General features: G+C 35.8%; 1 protein-coding gene across 1 annotated transcript in view; it reads right to left on the bottom strand.

Annotated features, from left to right (window-relative positions):
• Window positions 1-16,274, bottom strand: part of nbas (NBAS subunit of NRZ tethering complex) — a 248,075-nt gene that overhangs the window by 99,421 nt on the left and 132,380 nt on the right. The window contains exons 41-43 of the mRNA XM_063001902.1: window positions 13,113-13,345; window positions 11,876-11,986; window positions 5,458-5,711 (exon numbers count right to left, since the gene is read on the bottom strand). Coding sequence (XP_062857972.1) covers window positions 5,458-5,711; window positions 11,876-11,986; window positions 13,113-13,345 — 598 coding nt within the window. The remainder of the gene's footprint in view (window positions 1-5,457; window positions 5,712-11,875; window positions 11,987-13,112; window positions 13,346-16,274) is intronic.

Raw genomic sequence — 16,274 nt, 5'->3', positions numbered from 1 at the left:
CCAGGATTCATCGGGCTCAGATTGTGAAAGAGTGGTTCAGGGAGCATGAGACATCATTTTCACACATGGATTGGCCACCACAGAGTCCAGACCTGAACCCCATTGAGAATCTTTGGGATGTGCTGGAGAAGACTTTGCGCAGTGGTCCAAATCTCCCATCATCAATACAAGATCTTGGGGGAAAAATTAATGCAACTCTGGACAGAAATAAATGTTGTGACATTGCAGAAGCTTGTGGAAACGATGCCACAGCGAATGGGGGCGGTAATCAAAGCTAAAGGCAGTTTATAATAACATTATTCATACTTCCTTTAAATTAGTGTATTCAGTAAAGCAGTGGTGTCTTCTGAACCAAAACACAAATAACAGTGCTGCCTAATGTTCTCTTTTCAAACCCTTAAGCAGAGAAAATATTTTTATTCAGGCTGAATTCATTTACTCAGTGTGCTCACCTAACGCCGCAGGCTCTAACGTGCCTTATTTTGGGAAAAGAGAAGAGTGTAAAGTATTAGCTTTACTAAGCCTGATGACCTTGCCAATGATTAATGAAAGTCAGCAAGTCCCAATTAGGAGGGTCTCGTTTGCATAATGCTAAGTGCCCTCTAATAGCCTCCATTCATCTTGGGAGATACGAGCCTTTTTAGGGAAAATATTTCATTGCAGTTATACCTGTGCAAATCAAACACCGCTTTACTTCAAGTCTCGCGCCCGACACGTGTAGCCTAATCCCTTCCAACTGAAACGGATTATGCAAAAGCTGCAGCAAATGTTAAAGTCTATAATTATCTCTGCACCAATATTTATTTCATACAGAGTGAAGAAAATCCTGCAAAGTTAACTATCTGTTCAGTAAGTGCTTCGACTTTAGTATGGCTATTACAAAATCAATCCAAAGGACGCTCGGGTGTAAGCCCATCACAATGGAGACCTGGGTATAAGTCTTGGAGGCCAGATGGAAAGTCAAGACAGCGTGACTACTGGTAGAAAAATACATTGAGGATAGTGTGTTCCTACATATGTGTTAAAGCATTCTGCAGTGATCTGCTGCTGTCTGGTAAAAACAAGTGCACAAAAGTTTATGAGTGTTATTATTGTTATAATATTGTTATTACTGTATAGTTTTGTACTTTTGTATTACTATTTACTATAGTTATTGTGTTATTGTATTATTACTATTGCGTTATTATTGTATTGTTGTGTTATTATTGTTAATATATTTTTAATATTGTTGTGTTGTATTGTATTGTTGTGTTATTATTGTTATTACTGTATTTTTTGGTGTTGTGTATTGTGTGTATGTGTGTTGTATTGTATTGTTGTGTATTGTTGTGTTATTATTGTTATTAATGTATTTTTGGAATAGTTGTACTGTAATGTTTATTGTGTGTATATGTGTGTTGTATTGTATTGTTGGGTTTTTATTGTATTATTACTATTGTGTTATTATTATACTGGTTTGTATTGTTGTGTTGTATTGTTATGTTATTGTTATTATTGTATTTTTGGTGTTGTTGTGTACTGTGTGTATATGTGTGTTGTATTGTATTGTTGTGTATTGTTGTGTTATTATTGTTATTAATGTAGTTTTTGGAATAGTTGTTGTATTGTATTGTTTATTGTGTGTATATATGTGTTGTATTGTATTGTGTTTTTATTGTATTATTACTATTGTGTTATTATTGTATTGTTTTGTAGTGTTGTGTTGTATTCTTTTGTTGTGTTATTGTATTTTTGGAATAGTTGTATTGTATTGTTTACTGTGTGTATATGTGTGTTGTACTGTATTGTTGTGTTTTTATTGTATTATTACTACTGTGTTATTATTGTATTGTTGTGTATATGTGTGTTGTATTGTATTGTTTTATATTGTTGTGTTGTATTGTTATGTTGTGTTATAGTTATTATTGTATTTTGTGGTGTTGTGTATTGTGTGTATATGTGTTGTATTGTTTTAAATTGTTGTGTTTTTATTGTATTATTACTATTGTGTTATTATTGTATTGTTTTGTATTGTGTTATAGTTATTATTGTATTTTTTGGTGTTGTATTGTATTGTTGTGTATTATGTTATTATTGTATTATTACTACTGTGTTATTATTGTATTAATGGTCAAGATTTTGGAACGGATTACTCAAGAATTCTGTTGTTTTACCCTGAGGTGGTTCTGACGGAAACCTGTTTAGCCACCTGAGGTTGAAGACTGCAAGTCGAGACAGCCGTGCCAACAATGCTGCTCCTGCTAGATGTGACGGACACCTGAATTGTTTGCACCAAAAATGTCAAGAACTCACTACGGACTTTATCACAGACAAATAATAAAGAACTCCAATTATTTTTTGCTAGTTTTAACCTTTAGTTTAATTTAATTTTGTGTATGTATGATTTGTGTAAATCCTATTTATTTAATTTATCCTCCAGGCCACCCACAGAGGACGGGTCCCTGCTGAGTCTGGTTCCTCTCAAGGTTTCTTCCTGTAATTTTAAGGGAGTTCTTCCTTGCCACTGTTGCCATCGGCTTGCTCAACAGGGGTTTTTGGTCTGTAGGTCCTGGATTCTGTAAAGTTGCTTTGAGACAATGTTCATTATAAAAAGCGCTATATAAATAAATTTGACTTAACTTGACTGACTCAAGTATCTCACTTTTGGCCTAGTCGTGGCCGCTTTGACTGAAGATGAATGAAAAATAATCATGATAATGTACGAAACAGTGAGCATGGTGCATTTCTAAACAGATTGAGGGTTGTTTCTCCTTCATAGAGCTATTCAAGATTTAACGTTTGGTTTATATTAACACACTCTGTGCTGCCTCACCCAAGAGAGACAAAAGTAATAATTAGATCACCCTCTCTCAATCTCTATTTCTGCCATTTAATTATCTGCTTCTTTACTTGGAGCGCTGGAGAAGAAAAGCGAACGTGAGCATGCAGACTAATCATGTTTCTTGTGTTATTGTTTTTAATGTGAAGCTTCCTTCAGAAAATCAGCGCCGGTGAAGTGAAGTGGCTGATTGTGAGTGAAAGCTGAGGATGACGTGTTTATGGAAGCTGGTAGTGAAATCACAGGTTTACTCGTGACTGGAGGTGTTGAGGCGATGCGCGTTTAAGCTCTCTTGTTCTTTTTCTCAGCTACACAGATCTAAAGTAAACACATCATTCAGTCAAACTTTCTTTTTTAGCTTTATTTACCTTGGAATGAAGTGTAGTTATCACTATCATGAGTTAATGTGTTCAAATTCAAGAAGTACAATTGGTTGAGGAATCTAAGGGAAAGTCAATCTCAAAAAGGGACACTAGCAAAACCAACAGCACTTTCATTTTAGCACAAGTGTAACATCAGAAAAAGAAACAGCTGTTTAACCTGGACAACCACTGCTTTCACAAAGGAAAGAAAATATAAGAGGCGAGGTGAGGAAAGTAAATTAAATAAAAGGCAAGGAAAGAAGCAATAAGCAGAGAAAAGCAAAGCGAATGAAAAAAGAGGAGAGAAAAATGAAGTAGAAGAAAGTAAAGCAAAGGTAATAAAACTAAAGGAAAAAAAGAGAAGGAAAGGGGAACAAATAAAAAGAAAGGAGAGGAAAGGAATTGAAGAGAAAACTAATTAAATAAACTGTAAGGAAATGAAAGGTAAGCCATGGGGAAAAAATGAATGCAAAGGAAAGGAGAGGAAAGAAAAAAAAAGAAGAGCAAAACAGAAAAAAGAAAAAGAAAAGGAAGGAAAAGAAAGTAAAGGGGAAGGAAAGGAAATTCAAGAAAAGGGAAGCAATGAAAAGGAAAGGAAGGGAAATTAAATGAGACGCAAGTATCAAAAGGAAAGTAAAGGAAAAAAGATAAGAAAAGAAAATGAAATTAGAGACGAAAAAGGAAAATGGTAGAAAAAAAAGAAATGAAAAGGAAAGAAGAATAAAGAAGGATATAAAGGAAATAAAATGAACTAAAAAGGAAAGTGAAGAGAATGAAACAAAAAAAAGAAATGAAAGAAAATAAAAATAAATTAAATGAGGAAGAAAAAAGAAAAGGAAATTAGAGAGGAAAAAGGGTAGAAAAAAAATTAAAAGGAAAGAAGAAGAAAGAAAATGAAAGAAAAAGGAAAGTGGAGAGGAGGAAAGAAAAGAAAAAAAGAAGAAATTAGAGAAAAAAAGTTAAGTGTCAAAGGAAAGTAAAGGGAAAAAAAGAAATGAAAAGGAAAAATGAGGAAAAAATTAAAGGGAAGAAAAGAACATAAAAGGGAAAGTAGAGGGAATTAAAGGAAAGGAAAGAAAAGAAAAAAAGACATTAGAGCGACAAAAAAGGCAAATTCAAGGAAAGAAAAAGAAATTAAATTGAAAGGGGTAGAAATATAATAAAAGGGAATGAAAGAAGATAAAAATGAGCTTGGAGTGACGGAAAGGAAAGGGAAGAAAAAAAGAAAATTAAAGGAAAGTGAAGGAAAGGAAAGAAAATGAAATTGGGAAAAAAGGAAAGAGAAGCAAAAAAAAGGAAAAGAAAGGAAATTAAATGAGGAAGGGAAGAAGGGAGTCTGGGAAGAAGGAAGGAAGGCAAATGAAAAGGAAAGTAAAGGGAAGAAAAGGTGCAGAAAGAAAAGGAAAGCAAAGGAAAATTAAAAAAAAAGATGAAAGAAAAGAAAAGGAAATTAGAGAGAAAAAATGAAAGTAAAAGAAAGGAAAAGGAAAGAGGAGCAAAGAGAATGAAAAGAAATGAAAATGAAAGTGAAGAGAAAAAAAAGTACAGAACAAAAATAAAAAGAAAGAGAATGAAGGGAAGGAAAAAGGGGGGAAAAAAAGAAAATTGGATTATAGAATAGAAAACAGAAAGAGAAAGAAGGAAAATAAATGAGAGGAAGGAAAGTGGAGGGAAGAAAGGGTGGGAAAATTAAAAAAAAGATGAAAATAAATTAGAGAAAAAAATGGAAAGGGAAGCAAAGAAAAAGAAAAACAAAAAAAAAGGGAGAAAAGAGAATGAAAGGTAATAAAAGGAACTAAAAAGGAAGTGGAGGGAAGGAAAAGGAAAGAAAAGAAATGATATGAAGATATGATGATATTTTTCAGTGTTTTTTTGAGGTCAGCTTGACCCCAGGCTGTTTTCACTGTATAAAACAATATTTACTGTATATATCAACAATATTTACTGTATATATCAACATTTTACGCACATTGGCTTTGATTGAGGTCACTACAGCATGCAATTTTATAATCTTCAAAACACTTCAATCTGCCTTAAGGGCCCCAAGCTAAATAACCACAGCAGTAGTAAAAGAGGAAAACATGATTCCACCTAGAGCTTCGATATGGTTCCCATGAGGACACTGATAGGTCACAGACCAGCTCGATAAGACTGGCAATACAGTGAAAAAGTGAAACCATTAATACAGACCAGCAATGACCAGCTAGGAATAAGCAGAAATGATAGTAAATAAAAGCACAATCGTGCAGTAGTATGAGAAGCACTGGTGTAACTCACCGTTTGCCACGGCCTTCAGCTTCTTGAGCAGCTTGACGTGAGTCTCAGGGGTCATGCTGGCTGAAGGAAGCTCTTTAGTGCATGAACAGTTCTCCAGTAGCGTGTAGTAGTAGAGCAAGCGCTGCAGATCTGTGCCGGAGATCCCCGGGTACACGTACTTGCTCATGTGGGTGTAGAATTCCTCTGGTTTGGTCTTCAGAGTGTGGAAAAGACCAAGGGATTCACTCCGACTTTCAATCTCCTGAGTCGAAAGTCTGAGAGGAAAAGGAATATGAACAAATTTGGTTTTTTTCCCAGAATCAAGAAGTTATCCTGACAGCAAGTACACAGCAAGTACAGTGCAATAAAATCCAGCCATAAATTTTTTTTTTTTTTAAATAAAACAATAATAAAACAATAATAATAAATATAATAATAATAATAATAACATCAATAACAATAATAATAATAATAATAATAAGCATACTACTACTAATAATAATAATAATAACATCAATAACAACAACAACAATAATAATAATAATATCAATAATAATAATAACATCAATAATAATAATAATAATAATAACATCAATAATAATAATTATAAAATGAATAATAATAATAATAACATCAATAAAATCAATAACAACAACAATAATAATAACATTAATAATCATAATAATCATAATGATAATAACATCAATAATAATAATAATAACATCAATATTAGTAATAATAACATCAAGAATAATAATAATAATAATAATAATAATAACAAACAACAAAAATAACAATATCAACAACAACGCTCCCAAGAAGAAGAATTTTGAGATGCCTTAAAATGCTGCCTACCGACACGCCAAGAGTGACAATGGGAGATGTTAGCTTGCATGCTAGCTATTTGTGCCTCCTCAGTCCATCGGTTAGAATGGCCTGAGGCTAGCTCTGTTAGCTTAGTAAGCCAACACTGCGACGGTAGGCAGAAACGCTGATGACATAATCGCTGTCTGAGAAGTGTGTCTGCCTCCTAAAGATCGATGTCAGTTAGAATCATCTGTATCTTGGCCGCTGCCCAGGTAGGCAGTGGGCAGCAAGGCAGTTCACTAGGTTTTCAGACAGACTCAGGGTTTTTCAAGAAGGGAGCTCATTCCATAGCTGAGTTGTGTATTGTCCAGGCCACCCAAGGAGGATGGAGGTCCCTGTTGAGTCTGGTTCCTTTCAAGGTTTCTTCCTGTATGTTAAGAGTTTTCCTTGCCACTGTCGCCCTTGATTTGCTCAATAGAGGTTTTTGGTCGTCAGAGGTCGTTCCTTTTGCTTTGAGACAATGGCTGCATCCGCAATGGCATACTTCCATACTAAACAGTATGCGAAAGCAGTATGCGAGAGGAGGTAGCGAGGAAATTTCTCGACTGGACTTGTTGCACAGGTGGCATCCTATCACGGAACCATGCTGGAATTTACTGAGCTCATGAGAGCAACCCAGTCTGCATGCCTAGATGCTTGGTTTTATACACCTGTGGCCATGGAAGTGCTTGGAACACCTGAGTTCAATTATTTGGATGGGTGAGTGAATACTTTTGGCAATATACTGTATATTATGAAAAGTCCTATACAAATAAAATTGACTTGACTGAGAAGTGTTGCATATTACATTGTGATTCTGAGAAGATCTGACCTCAGTAGGTTGTAAACAAGGTGAACAGGAGCATTCTGAACACTCTGGAGGGGGATATCAATTGAGAGCTGTCAATCAAAGCTTACGGTAACCAAGTCTGGAAACAATCAGAGTTTGTGTGGACGTTCGACGGTTAATGCAGTTTGTAGATATAGAGTAAAAATTTAAAGAAGGTGGTGGTTGGTCTAAACCAGTCAGGCAAGACAAGCTTCTAATCTTGAATCAGACCACAATTCCATAAGGGGCTCTGTAGTGATTGAAAGTTCTACTGCAGTTATTACCTTAACTTCCATGTTTTGTCAAAATTCTGTATCAGATAATGGATCTCCATCCAGGAAGAGATGTCAGAAAAGCATTTTTTTATCTACAAGACATGACGTGGGTGGAAGAAGAAAAAAATAAAAACGTATGGTATCTGTCAAACCGTGGAAAGGAAAGCCATGAGCTCTAATCACCGAGACTATTGATTTATTGTAGGGGAATAAAGGAAGTAGACCAAGTGTCGACGGCCCTGGGGGAACCCCAGTAATAAGGCTCCAAGGTGATGACACAGAATCCGGTTTACATGGTGGACTTACTCGTGAAGAAAATTGGGTCAAATTATGGATCTCAATGCCCAGGATAGTAAAAGTGGAAATGAGAATCCAGTGATTTATAGTGTTAAAAACAAGTAAGAGTTTTCAGTGGTCTTTACCTTACAAGGTTTTAAATGAGAAAGAATTTAAGAAAACAGGTCTGCTTTTTAGAACAGTGGAACTAATGTCTAGTTCACACTACACAATTTTTGCCATGATTTTCGCTCGCTGTGGCAGCTCAGGATGTGGCAGCTCAGAGGTAAATTGGTTCTCGATCGCTATATGTGAACTGTTCAACAACTTGATCCGAGCGGCTCACAGAACACTGGACAATCACTCACATACTCATGAAAAAATATCTAGCACGCTATAATACAATACCTGGACCTGTCAGCGACTCAAAATTCTGTAGTGTAAAAAATTTTGCGATCAGGTTGTGACTGGCAGTGAGTGCAGTGTCGAACTACAGCCAATAAGAATCCAAGATACATGCTGAGAGGAAACTCGTCGGAGGAGCTTATAAATGTGTCGGGTAGGGGCATAATATAGTGTCTATCAGAATACATGAGCACACACACAAGCTTTACAGTATTTGTGACCTTATCGTCCACGCCAAACCGTAATACCAACGTTTCATTGCAAAAAAAAATCATTCTCTGTGCAGAACAGACAATCCCTACTGGCTACGAGAATCAGTGGGACACAAAAAACTACAATTAAGCTAAAAGCAAGTGACATTCTGATAATCAATAGAATTACGACTAGAACTAGCGTAATAAACATTATAACAAGCAACTGTAACTCCAGTGGATCTCAATAGCGTACTATGTAATAAAGAAATTTTCTAAAAGTGTACAGCCAGGTAGGGCATAATTAATGTATGTGCATGTTTTATCAGCAAATAAATCAAACTTTTAGTCACCTTTTCCCCATCAGTGTTCAACAATAAATACAGCAATTAATTTATTATTGTTATTATTATTGTTGTTGTTTTGTTATTATTATTATTTTATTATTATTATTATTATTAGTATTAGTATTTTATTATTATTATTAGTAAAATAATAATAAGAACAGTAATAACTATTATTACTATTATTATTAATATTAATAATAACAACAACAATAATAATAATACTAATAATTTATATTATTCTTGTTTTTATTGCTAAAATAATAATAATAATAATAATGAGTTTATTAATAATAATGATATTATGAATTAATAATAATACAAATATTATTATTAATAATAAAAATTTATGTTATTACTGTTTTTATTGTTTATAATAATAATAATGCATATAATAATAATAATAATAATAATAATGATGATTTTATTAATAATAATGATATTATTCATTAATATCAATAATAATACTAATAATACTACTACAAATAATAATATAATTTATATTATTATTGTTTTTATTGATAATATTGTTCATAATATTGATAATATTATTATTATTATTATTGATACTATTAATAACAATAATAGTAAAATAATAATAACAACAACAGTAATAATTGTTATTATTATTACTGCAGTTTCTATGCTGCTGCTTGTCTGATGTGAAAAGTAACCTGAATTATTGGCTTAGGATCTTCCAGGCATGAAAAAAGCACCCCAGACTCACTTGTACAGCTTCTTCTTGAGTTATTATTATTATTATTATAATTATCAATGTTATTATTATTATTATTATTATTAATAATATTTTTTTAAATCTCAGTTGTTTCACATAACGTCAAAATAAAAATTCATGTTTATTTTTTGGTAAAAGTATAGAATTTATTTTCAAATAAACTGTAAAATTTTTAATATTTTTTTGTAACAGCTAGTGGGCAGCATTCTAGAACCCTTAATAACTAAAACATAAAAACAAATAAGTATGTAAGTATATATGCATACCAAAAAATGTCACATTAATAAAAGCGCATACACAAGCTCTAGATCAGAACATGTCATGGAGGTGTTTTTAATTTGGCAGGGTTTTTTTTAGTGGAAACACACACACACACACACACACACACACACACACACACACACACACACACACACACACACACACACACACTTTCCATCACATCCCATAAGTCATGCTTCAAATCTAGCAAATCAAAATGAGCTGTACTAGTGTAACATAAAAAAATTCCTGCCAGCATAAACTTGTACGCTTCTAAGATGTGTGAGCATTTACATAATAGCTGGTGCAATGCTGAGTTCATTTTCCTTAGATAATAATCACAAAATTCACTCTAATTATAATCCCGTTTATTGTGTGAATACTCCCTGAGCAGTAAATATTTATGTTTACATCACCTTATTAGTCCTAACAATGTTATTTGCCTACAAATGAACAAAACAACAAAAAGTTAGTGAATAATTGTGAAAGTTTGTGAACAGGCCCTTTGGTGTTATTCCCGGCTGTAAATATCAAGCGTGTAGATTAATTGGTAGGAGATTATGAAAAGTGTTTCCTTATTTCATCTTGTAGATGGAGAAGAAATACTCCTGCATGCTAATGAGGACCGAGCATGCCTGGTGAGAGCAGGAAGGAGGCGGAGAAGGAGGCGGAAAAGGTGGAAATCGCTCTAAAGCACTCAATTTACTCTATAGAGGAGTGAGGTTAAAGCCATGTGATTATGCTGAGCGGGAAAAAATGAAAATAATTTTCACGGTGGGAAGAACAAAGACGTTGGAAAATAAATGAAATAATAATAATAATAAAATAATAAAAGCACTGATAAATGAAAAACAAGCAGGACCACATGGATGTGTGCATAAATATATATATACACTGATTAACCATAACATTAAAACCACCTCCTTGTTTCTACACTCACTGTCCATTTTATCAGCTCCACTTACCATATAGAAGCACTTTGTAGTTCTACAATTACTGACTGTAGTCCATCTTTTTCTCTGCATGCTATGTTACCCCCTTTTATGCTGCTCTTCAATGGTCAGGACCCCAACAGGACCACTACAGAGCAGGTATTATTTAGGTTCTGGACTGCAGTGACACCGACATGGTAGTGGTGTGTTAGTGTGTGTTGTGCTGGTATGAGTGGATCAGACACAGCAGCGCTGCTGGAGTTTTTAAACACTGTGTCCACTCACTGTCTACTCTATTAGACACTCCTACCTAGTTGGTCCACCTTGTAGATGTAAAGTCAGAGACGATCGCTCATCTATTGCTGCTGTTTGAGTTGGTCATCTTCTAGACCTTCATCAGTGGTCACAGGACGCTGCCCATGGGGTGCTGTTGGCTGGATATTTTTGGTTGGTTGGTGTGTTTGTGTAGATACAGTTTTTACAGGTTTATATACACCGATCAGGCATAACATTATGACCACCTTCCTAAAATTTTGTTGGTCCCCCTTTGCTGCCAAAACTAACTGTGATGCACTGTGTATTCTGACACCTTTCTATCAGAACCAGCATTAACTTCTCCAGCAATTTGAGCTACAGTAGTTCATCTGTTGGATCAGACCACACGGACCAGCCTTCGCTCCCCGCGTGCATCAATGAGCCTTGGCCGTCCATGACCCTGTCGCCGGTTTACCACTGTTCCTTCCTTGGACCACTTTTGATAGATACTGACCACTGCAGACCGGGAACACATCACAAGAGCTGCAGTTGTGGAGATGCTCTGACCCAGTCATCTGGTCATCACGATTTGGCCCTTGTCAAACTCACTCAAATCCTTACGCTTGATCTTTTCGTTCACTTGCTGACTAATATATCCCACCCACTAACAGGTACCAATAAAGAGATAATCCGTGTTATTCACTTCATCTGTCAGTGTAAATATATTTGATTTGATTGCACAACTGAATGTGCTGAAAATGTGCTTGTCTTTATTATTTGTACTATTTGAAATTGAATCGAAGTCTTATCACTGAACAGTGATAACACGCAGACACGGGGAGAACATGCAAAGTCCACGCAGAAAAGACCCTGACCACCCCACCTGGGAATCGAACCCAGGACCTTCTTGCTGTGAGGCAACGGTTCTACCCACAGAGTACTGTGTTACCCGTTTCATGTTATAAAATAGTGACAAATATGAAAAATAATAATAATAATAATAGGGCACAATTACATTTCCACTCTGTCTCTTTGTGTGTGTGTGTGTGTGTGTGTGTGTGTGTGTGTTTGAAGTTTAGGGTTTCTTACCCGCTGTCAGTGAAGAGGAACTCGAGATGGGTCATGTACACCTCCCACAGTGAAATATTGTAGCGCTGAGCCAAGGAGCGAGAGATCCCGTATACGTTCTCATCTAAAGTCCTACACACACACACACACACACACACACACACACACACACACACACACACACACACACACACACACACTTGAACCATTACGTTTGCAGTACTACATTTATATGCACTGTACTAGGCCAAAAGTGTGTGGACGCCTGAACATTAACTTACTGGACATCCCATTATAAAACCATGGCTGTTACTAGAGAGTTAACCCCCCCCCTCCCTTTTTTTTGGGTATACTCGCCTCACCTCTTATGGGACGATTTTGTAATTTGTAAGGTTTGCTATTAGAAAGACATCCCCCAACCTTTATCTTCCAATTTTGCGTAGCATATTTGCTGCTGTGGACCCCAATGGCATCCAACAAGGGTGTATATTCGCCTGACACACTTCCTCCTATGTGTGTGCAGTCCACCAATCCCTTCTTATTCTTCCATACGTCGGTGGATTCCCATACTTCGTGTGAGGTCCCATACTTTGGGTGAGCCACGCCCCGATTTCTGTGCTCCTCCACTTTCTGTACAGGCACCCTGGGCAAACAAGGTACTTAGACAGTGGTTATTTCCCACCCAGCAGACTACAGGCCAATTTTGACTGCTGCAGGCATTAGCCAACTGTGCCTGCTGGAGGGCGCCAGCCGACCGGTATCAGAGCCGAGATTCGAACCTAGGAACTCAGAATCTCTGTGCTGGTGAGCTAGATGAATGTCCCGCTGCGCCAGGGCAGATGCGCCTGGGCAGTTGTAGCCTAGTGGTTAAGTTACTAGACTAGTAATAAAAAGGTCGCTGGTTCAAGCCCCACTAATGCCAGGGTGCCACTGTTGGGCCCTTGAGCAAGGCCTTTAACCCTCAATTGCTTAGACAATATACTGTCACAGTACTGTAAATGTAAACCTATAGCAGAAAGCTAGACACTTTTTTTTGGGGGGGGGGGGGGGGGGCATGAACAGCCATGCTGGAAAAGACACGCCCTTCCCAAGCTGTTGTTACAAAGTTGGTAGCATAACATTCATGTTATATAACATTAGTTCTACACCTGTTAGCATTAGCATTGAAAAAAACATCTGGAACCAGTGAACAAGATGGGTGTCCATATACACTTGGCCATCCAGCGTGTGTAATCAGACTACAAAAGACAGCACATACTCAGCCAGGCCGAGGATGGTCTCCTTTTTGTAGTTAGGGTCATTGCTGAAGCGCTGTACGTCCACTCCTCGGCCGAGACCTTGAAGCACCTGGGCTTGAGTGAAATCCGTCAGCTGCTCGCTGTAGAGCCGGAGCTGACCGATCAGGGCTTCCAGTTCCTCGTCCGCCCAATCATACCCCTCACGATCGGTCACATGCTTGGTCACCAGACGAATCAGCTCTTTTGGATCGGCCTGAGATGAAACAGATGGGAAAAGGTTATGTTTTGACTGTTCTAGTGATGACACCAACTGTGCAACTATTCCAGTGTATAAAAAAAAATATAAAAAACCCTCAACTAATTAAGCTTGAAAGTAATCCAATGTATTGACAAGATGGCAAGATATGGATCAAAAAATGAGAAATGTGGGATAACACTGATGTACTGTACACCGATCAGCCATAACATTAAAACCACCTCCTTGTTTCTACACCCAGTCCATTTTATCAGCTCTACTTACCATATAGAAGCACTTTGTAGTTCTACAATTACTGACTGTAGTCCATCTGTTTCTCTGCATGCTTTGTTACCCCCCTTTCATGCTGTTCTTCAATGGTCAGGACCCCAACAGGACCACCACAGAGTAGGTATTATTTGGGTGGTGGATCATTCTCAGCACTGTGTTGTGCTGGTATGAGTGGATCAGACACAGCAGCGCTGCTGGAGTTTTTAAATACCGTGTCCACTCACTGTCCACTCTATTAGACACTCCTACCTAGTTGGTCCACCTTGTATACGTAAAGTCAGAGATGATCGCTCATCTATTGCTGCTGTTTGAGTTGGTCATCTTCTAGACCTTCATCAGTGGTCACAGGATGCTGCCCACGGGGCGCTGTTGGTTGGATATATTTTTGATTGGTGGACTATTCTCAGTCCAGCAGTGACAGTGAGGTGTTTAAAAACTCCAGCAGCGCTGCTGTGTCTGATCCACTCATACCAGCACAACACACACTAACACACCACCACCATGTCAGCGTCACTGCAGTGCTGAGAATGATCCACCACCTAAATAATACCTGCTCTGTGGTGGTCCTGTGGGGGTCCTGACCATTGAAGAACAGGGTGAAAGCAGGCTAACAAAGCATGCAGAAAAACAGATGGACTACAGTCAGTAATTGTAGAACAACAAAGTGCTTCTATGTGGTAAGTGGAGCTGATAAAATGGACAGTGAAAGTGGAAACAAGGAGGTGGTTTTAATGTTATGGCTGATCGGTGTATATCCCAATATTGATGAAAAATACACTAAATTATACGCTGAACAGAAGTACAGCAGTCAATTCAGAATTCCTTGAACAACCAATAAGACAAATGCATTTAAACCACTCTCTTAGATCCTCTGGCTCAGGTCTTCTAGCGGTTCCCTGTTTTAGACTTGTGCCTGTTGGCGGTTCATCACTGTTCCTCTGTCTCTTCCTTCTAAGGCCAACTGAAAACTTTCCTCTTTACTGCACATTATTCTTCTTTCTCTATGTGCTGGTTTAGCTGTGTTCTTTTTAATGATGTTATATGTTCTTTCCTCTAATATTTACTTTGTAAAGTGTCCTTGGGTATGTGAAAGGTGCTATATAAATTGAACCTACTGTTATTATTACAGATAAAGCATGTCGGCAACCCAAAGCTACAAATTCCTTAGTGTTCCTCAAGGAAATACGTCTGAAAATATCGGCCTTTTAATTCAAAGTCCTGGTGGTACCGGACGGAGCCACAACACTGCAGGGTGTTCGAACCTGAATGTCAACAAAGCCACTTCTTAGCCTGGTGTCCACACAAACACAGCTCGCCATGTTTGAGGCTGGGGAGGTCAAACCCCCTGCCTCATGTCTTCCGACTGGTCTGGAGACCTGTTTGATTGCGAGGTGGCAATCAGTGGAGTCACATGGAGCTTAGCGCGGCTCTCTGTATGCGGTACGGCTCTGTGTGGCAGGTGATAAAAAGCGGCTACAGACTGGACATGTTTGGGTTGTGGAAGCCACAACACATTCAGAATCGGGAATTAGAATTTACTAGATTAGGAGATTGACTGATTAATTGATCGAACAAAGAAATGACTAAATAAATAATAAATTTAAAATAAATAAATGGACAAATAACTAAATAAACTTAAAATAAATACATAAATTAAAATAAACAGATGAATAAAAATGTAAAATATATAAATGAACAAATAAATAACTAATATTATGAATAAATTAATTAAAAAATAAATAAATGTAAAATAAATAAATGAACAATTGATTATTAAAACAAAAATAAGAATGTAAAATAAATAAATGAACAGATTATTAATAAAACAAAAAAAATAAGAATGTAAAAATAAATGAACAAATAAATAACAAATAATATAAATAAATTAATAAAAAATAAATAAATAAATGTAAAATAAATAAATGAACAATTGATTAATAAAATAAAAAAATAAGAATGTAAAATAAATAAATGAACAAATAAATAACAAATAATATTAATAAATGAATAGAAAATAAACAAATAAATGTAAAATAAACAAATGGACAATTAATTAATAAAATTAAAAATAAGAATGTAAAATAAATAAATGAACAGAAATGAACAGATAATTAATAAAACAAAAAATAAGAATGTAAAATAAATGAACAAATAACTAATAATATAAATAAATTAATAAAAAATAAATGTTAAATAAATAAATGAATAATTGATTAATAAAATAAAAAATAAGAATGTAAAATAAAAATAAATGAACAGATAATAAAACAAAAAAAATAAGAATGTAAAATATATAACAAACAAGTAATTGATAAAATAAATAAATGAACACAAAATAATTAATAAAATATATAAAAATGTAAAATCATTAAATAAACTAATAAAGAAAGAAAGAAAGAAAGAAAGAAGAAATAAAGAAAAAAAGAAAGTTGAACAATGTTGTGCCACAAAATAAAAAGGGTGTAACTAATAACAAAATACAAACTGTCCAAAGACATAATGTAACCAGGAAAACCAAACCATGAACAGCAGCACAGAGCATAAAAAAAGGAAACAAAGCGTGTTGTCACCTATGTGCCAGCTACTCAATCCACCAGCATGTGCTTCGAGTTGTTGTCTTGTGTTGATTATTTTCCAATATTCATACATTTATACA

Source organism: Trichomycterus rosablanca, chromosome 9 (assembly GCF_030014385.1).
Source record: "Trichomycterus rosablanca isolate fTriRos1 chromosome 9, fTriRos1.hap1, whole genome shotgun sequence".
In the NCBI taxonomy this organism is placed as follows: domain Eukaryota; kingdom Metazoa; phylum Chordata; class Actinopteri; order Siluriformes; family Trichomycteridae; genus Trichomycterus; species Trichomycterus rosablanca.
Note: the sequence above shows the minus strand (reverse complement) of the source record. Positions and strands in the feature narration are given on the sequence as shown.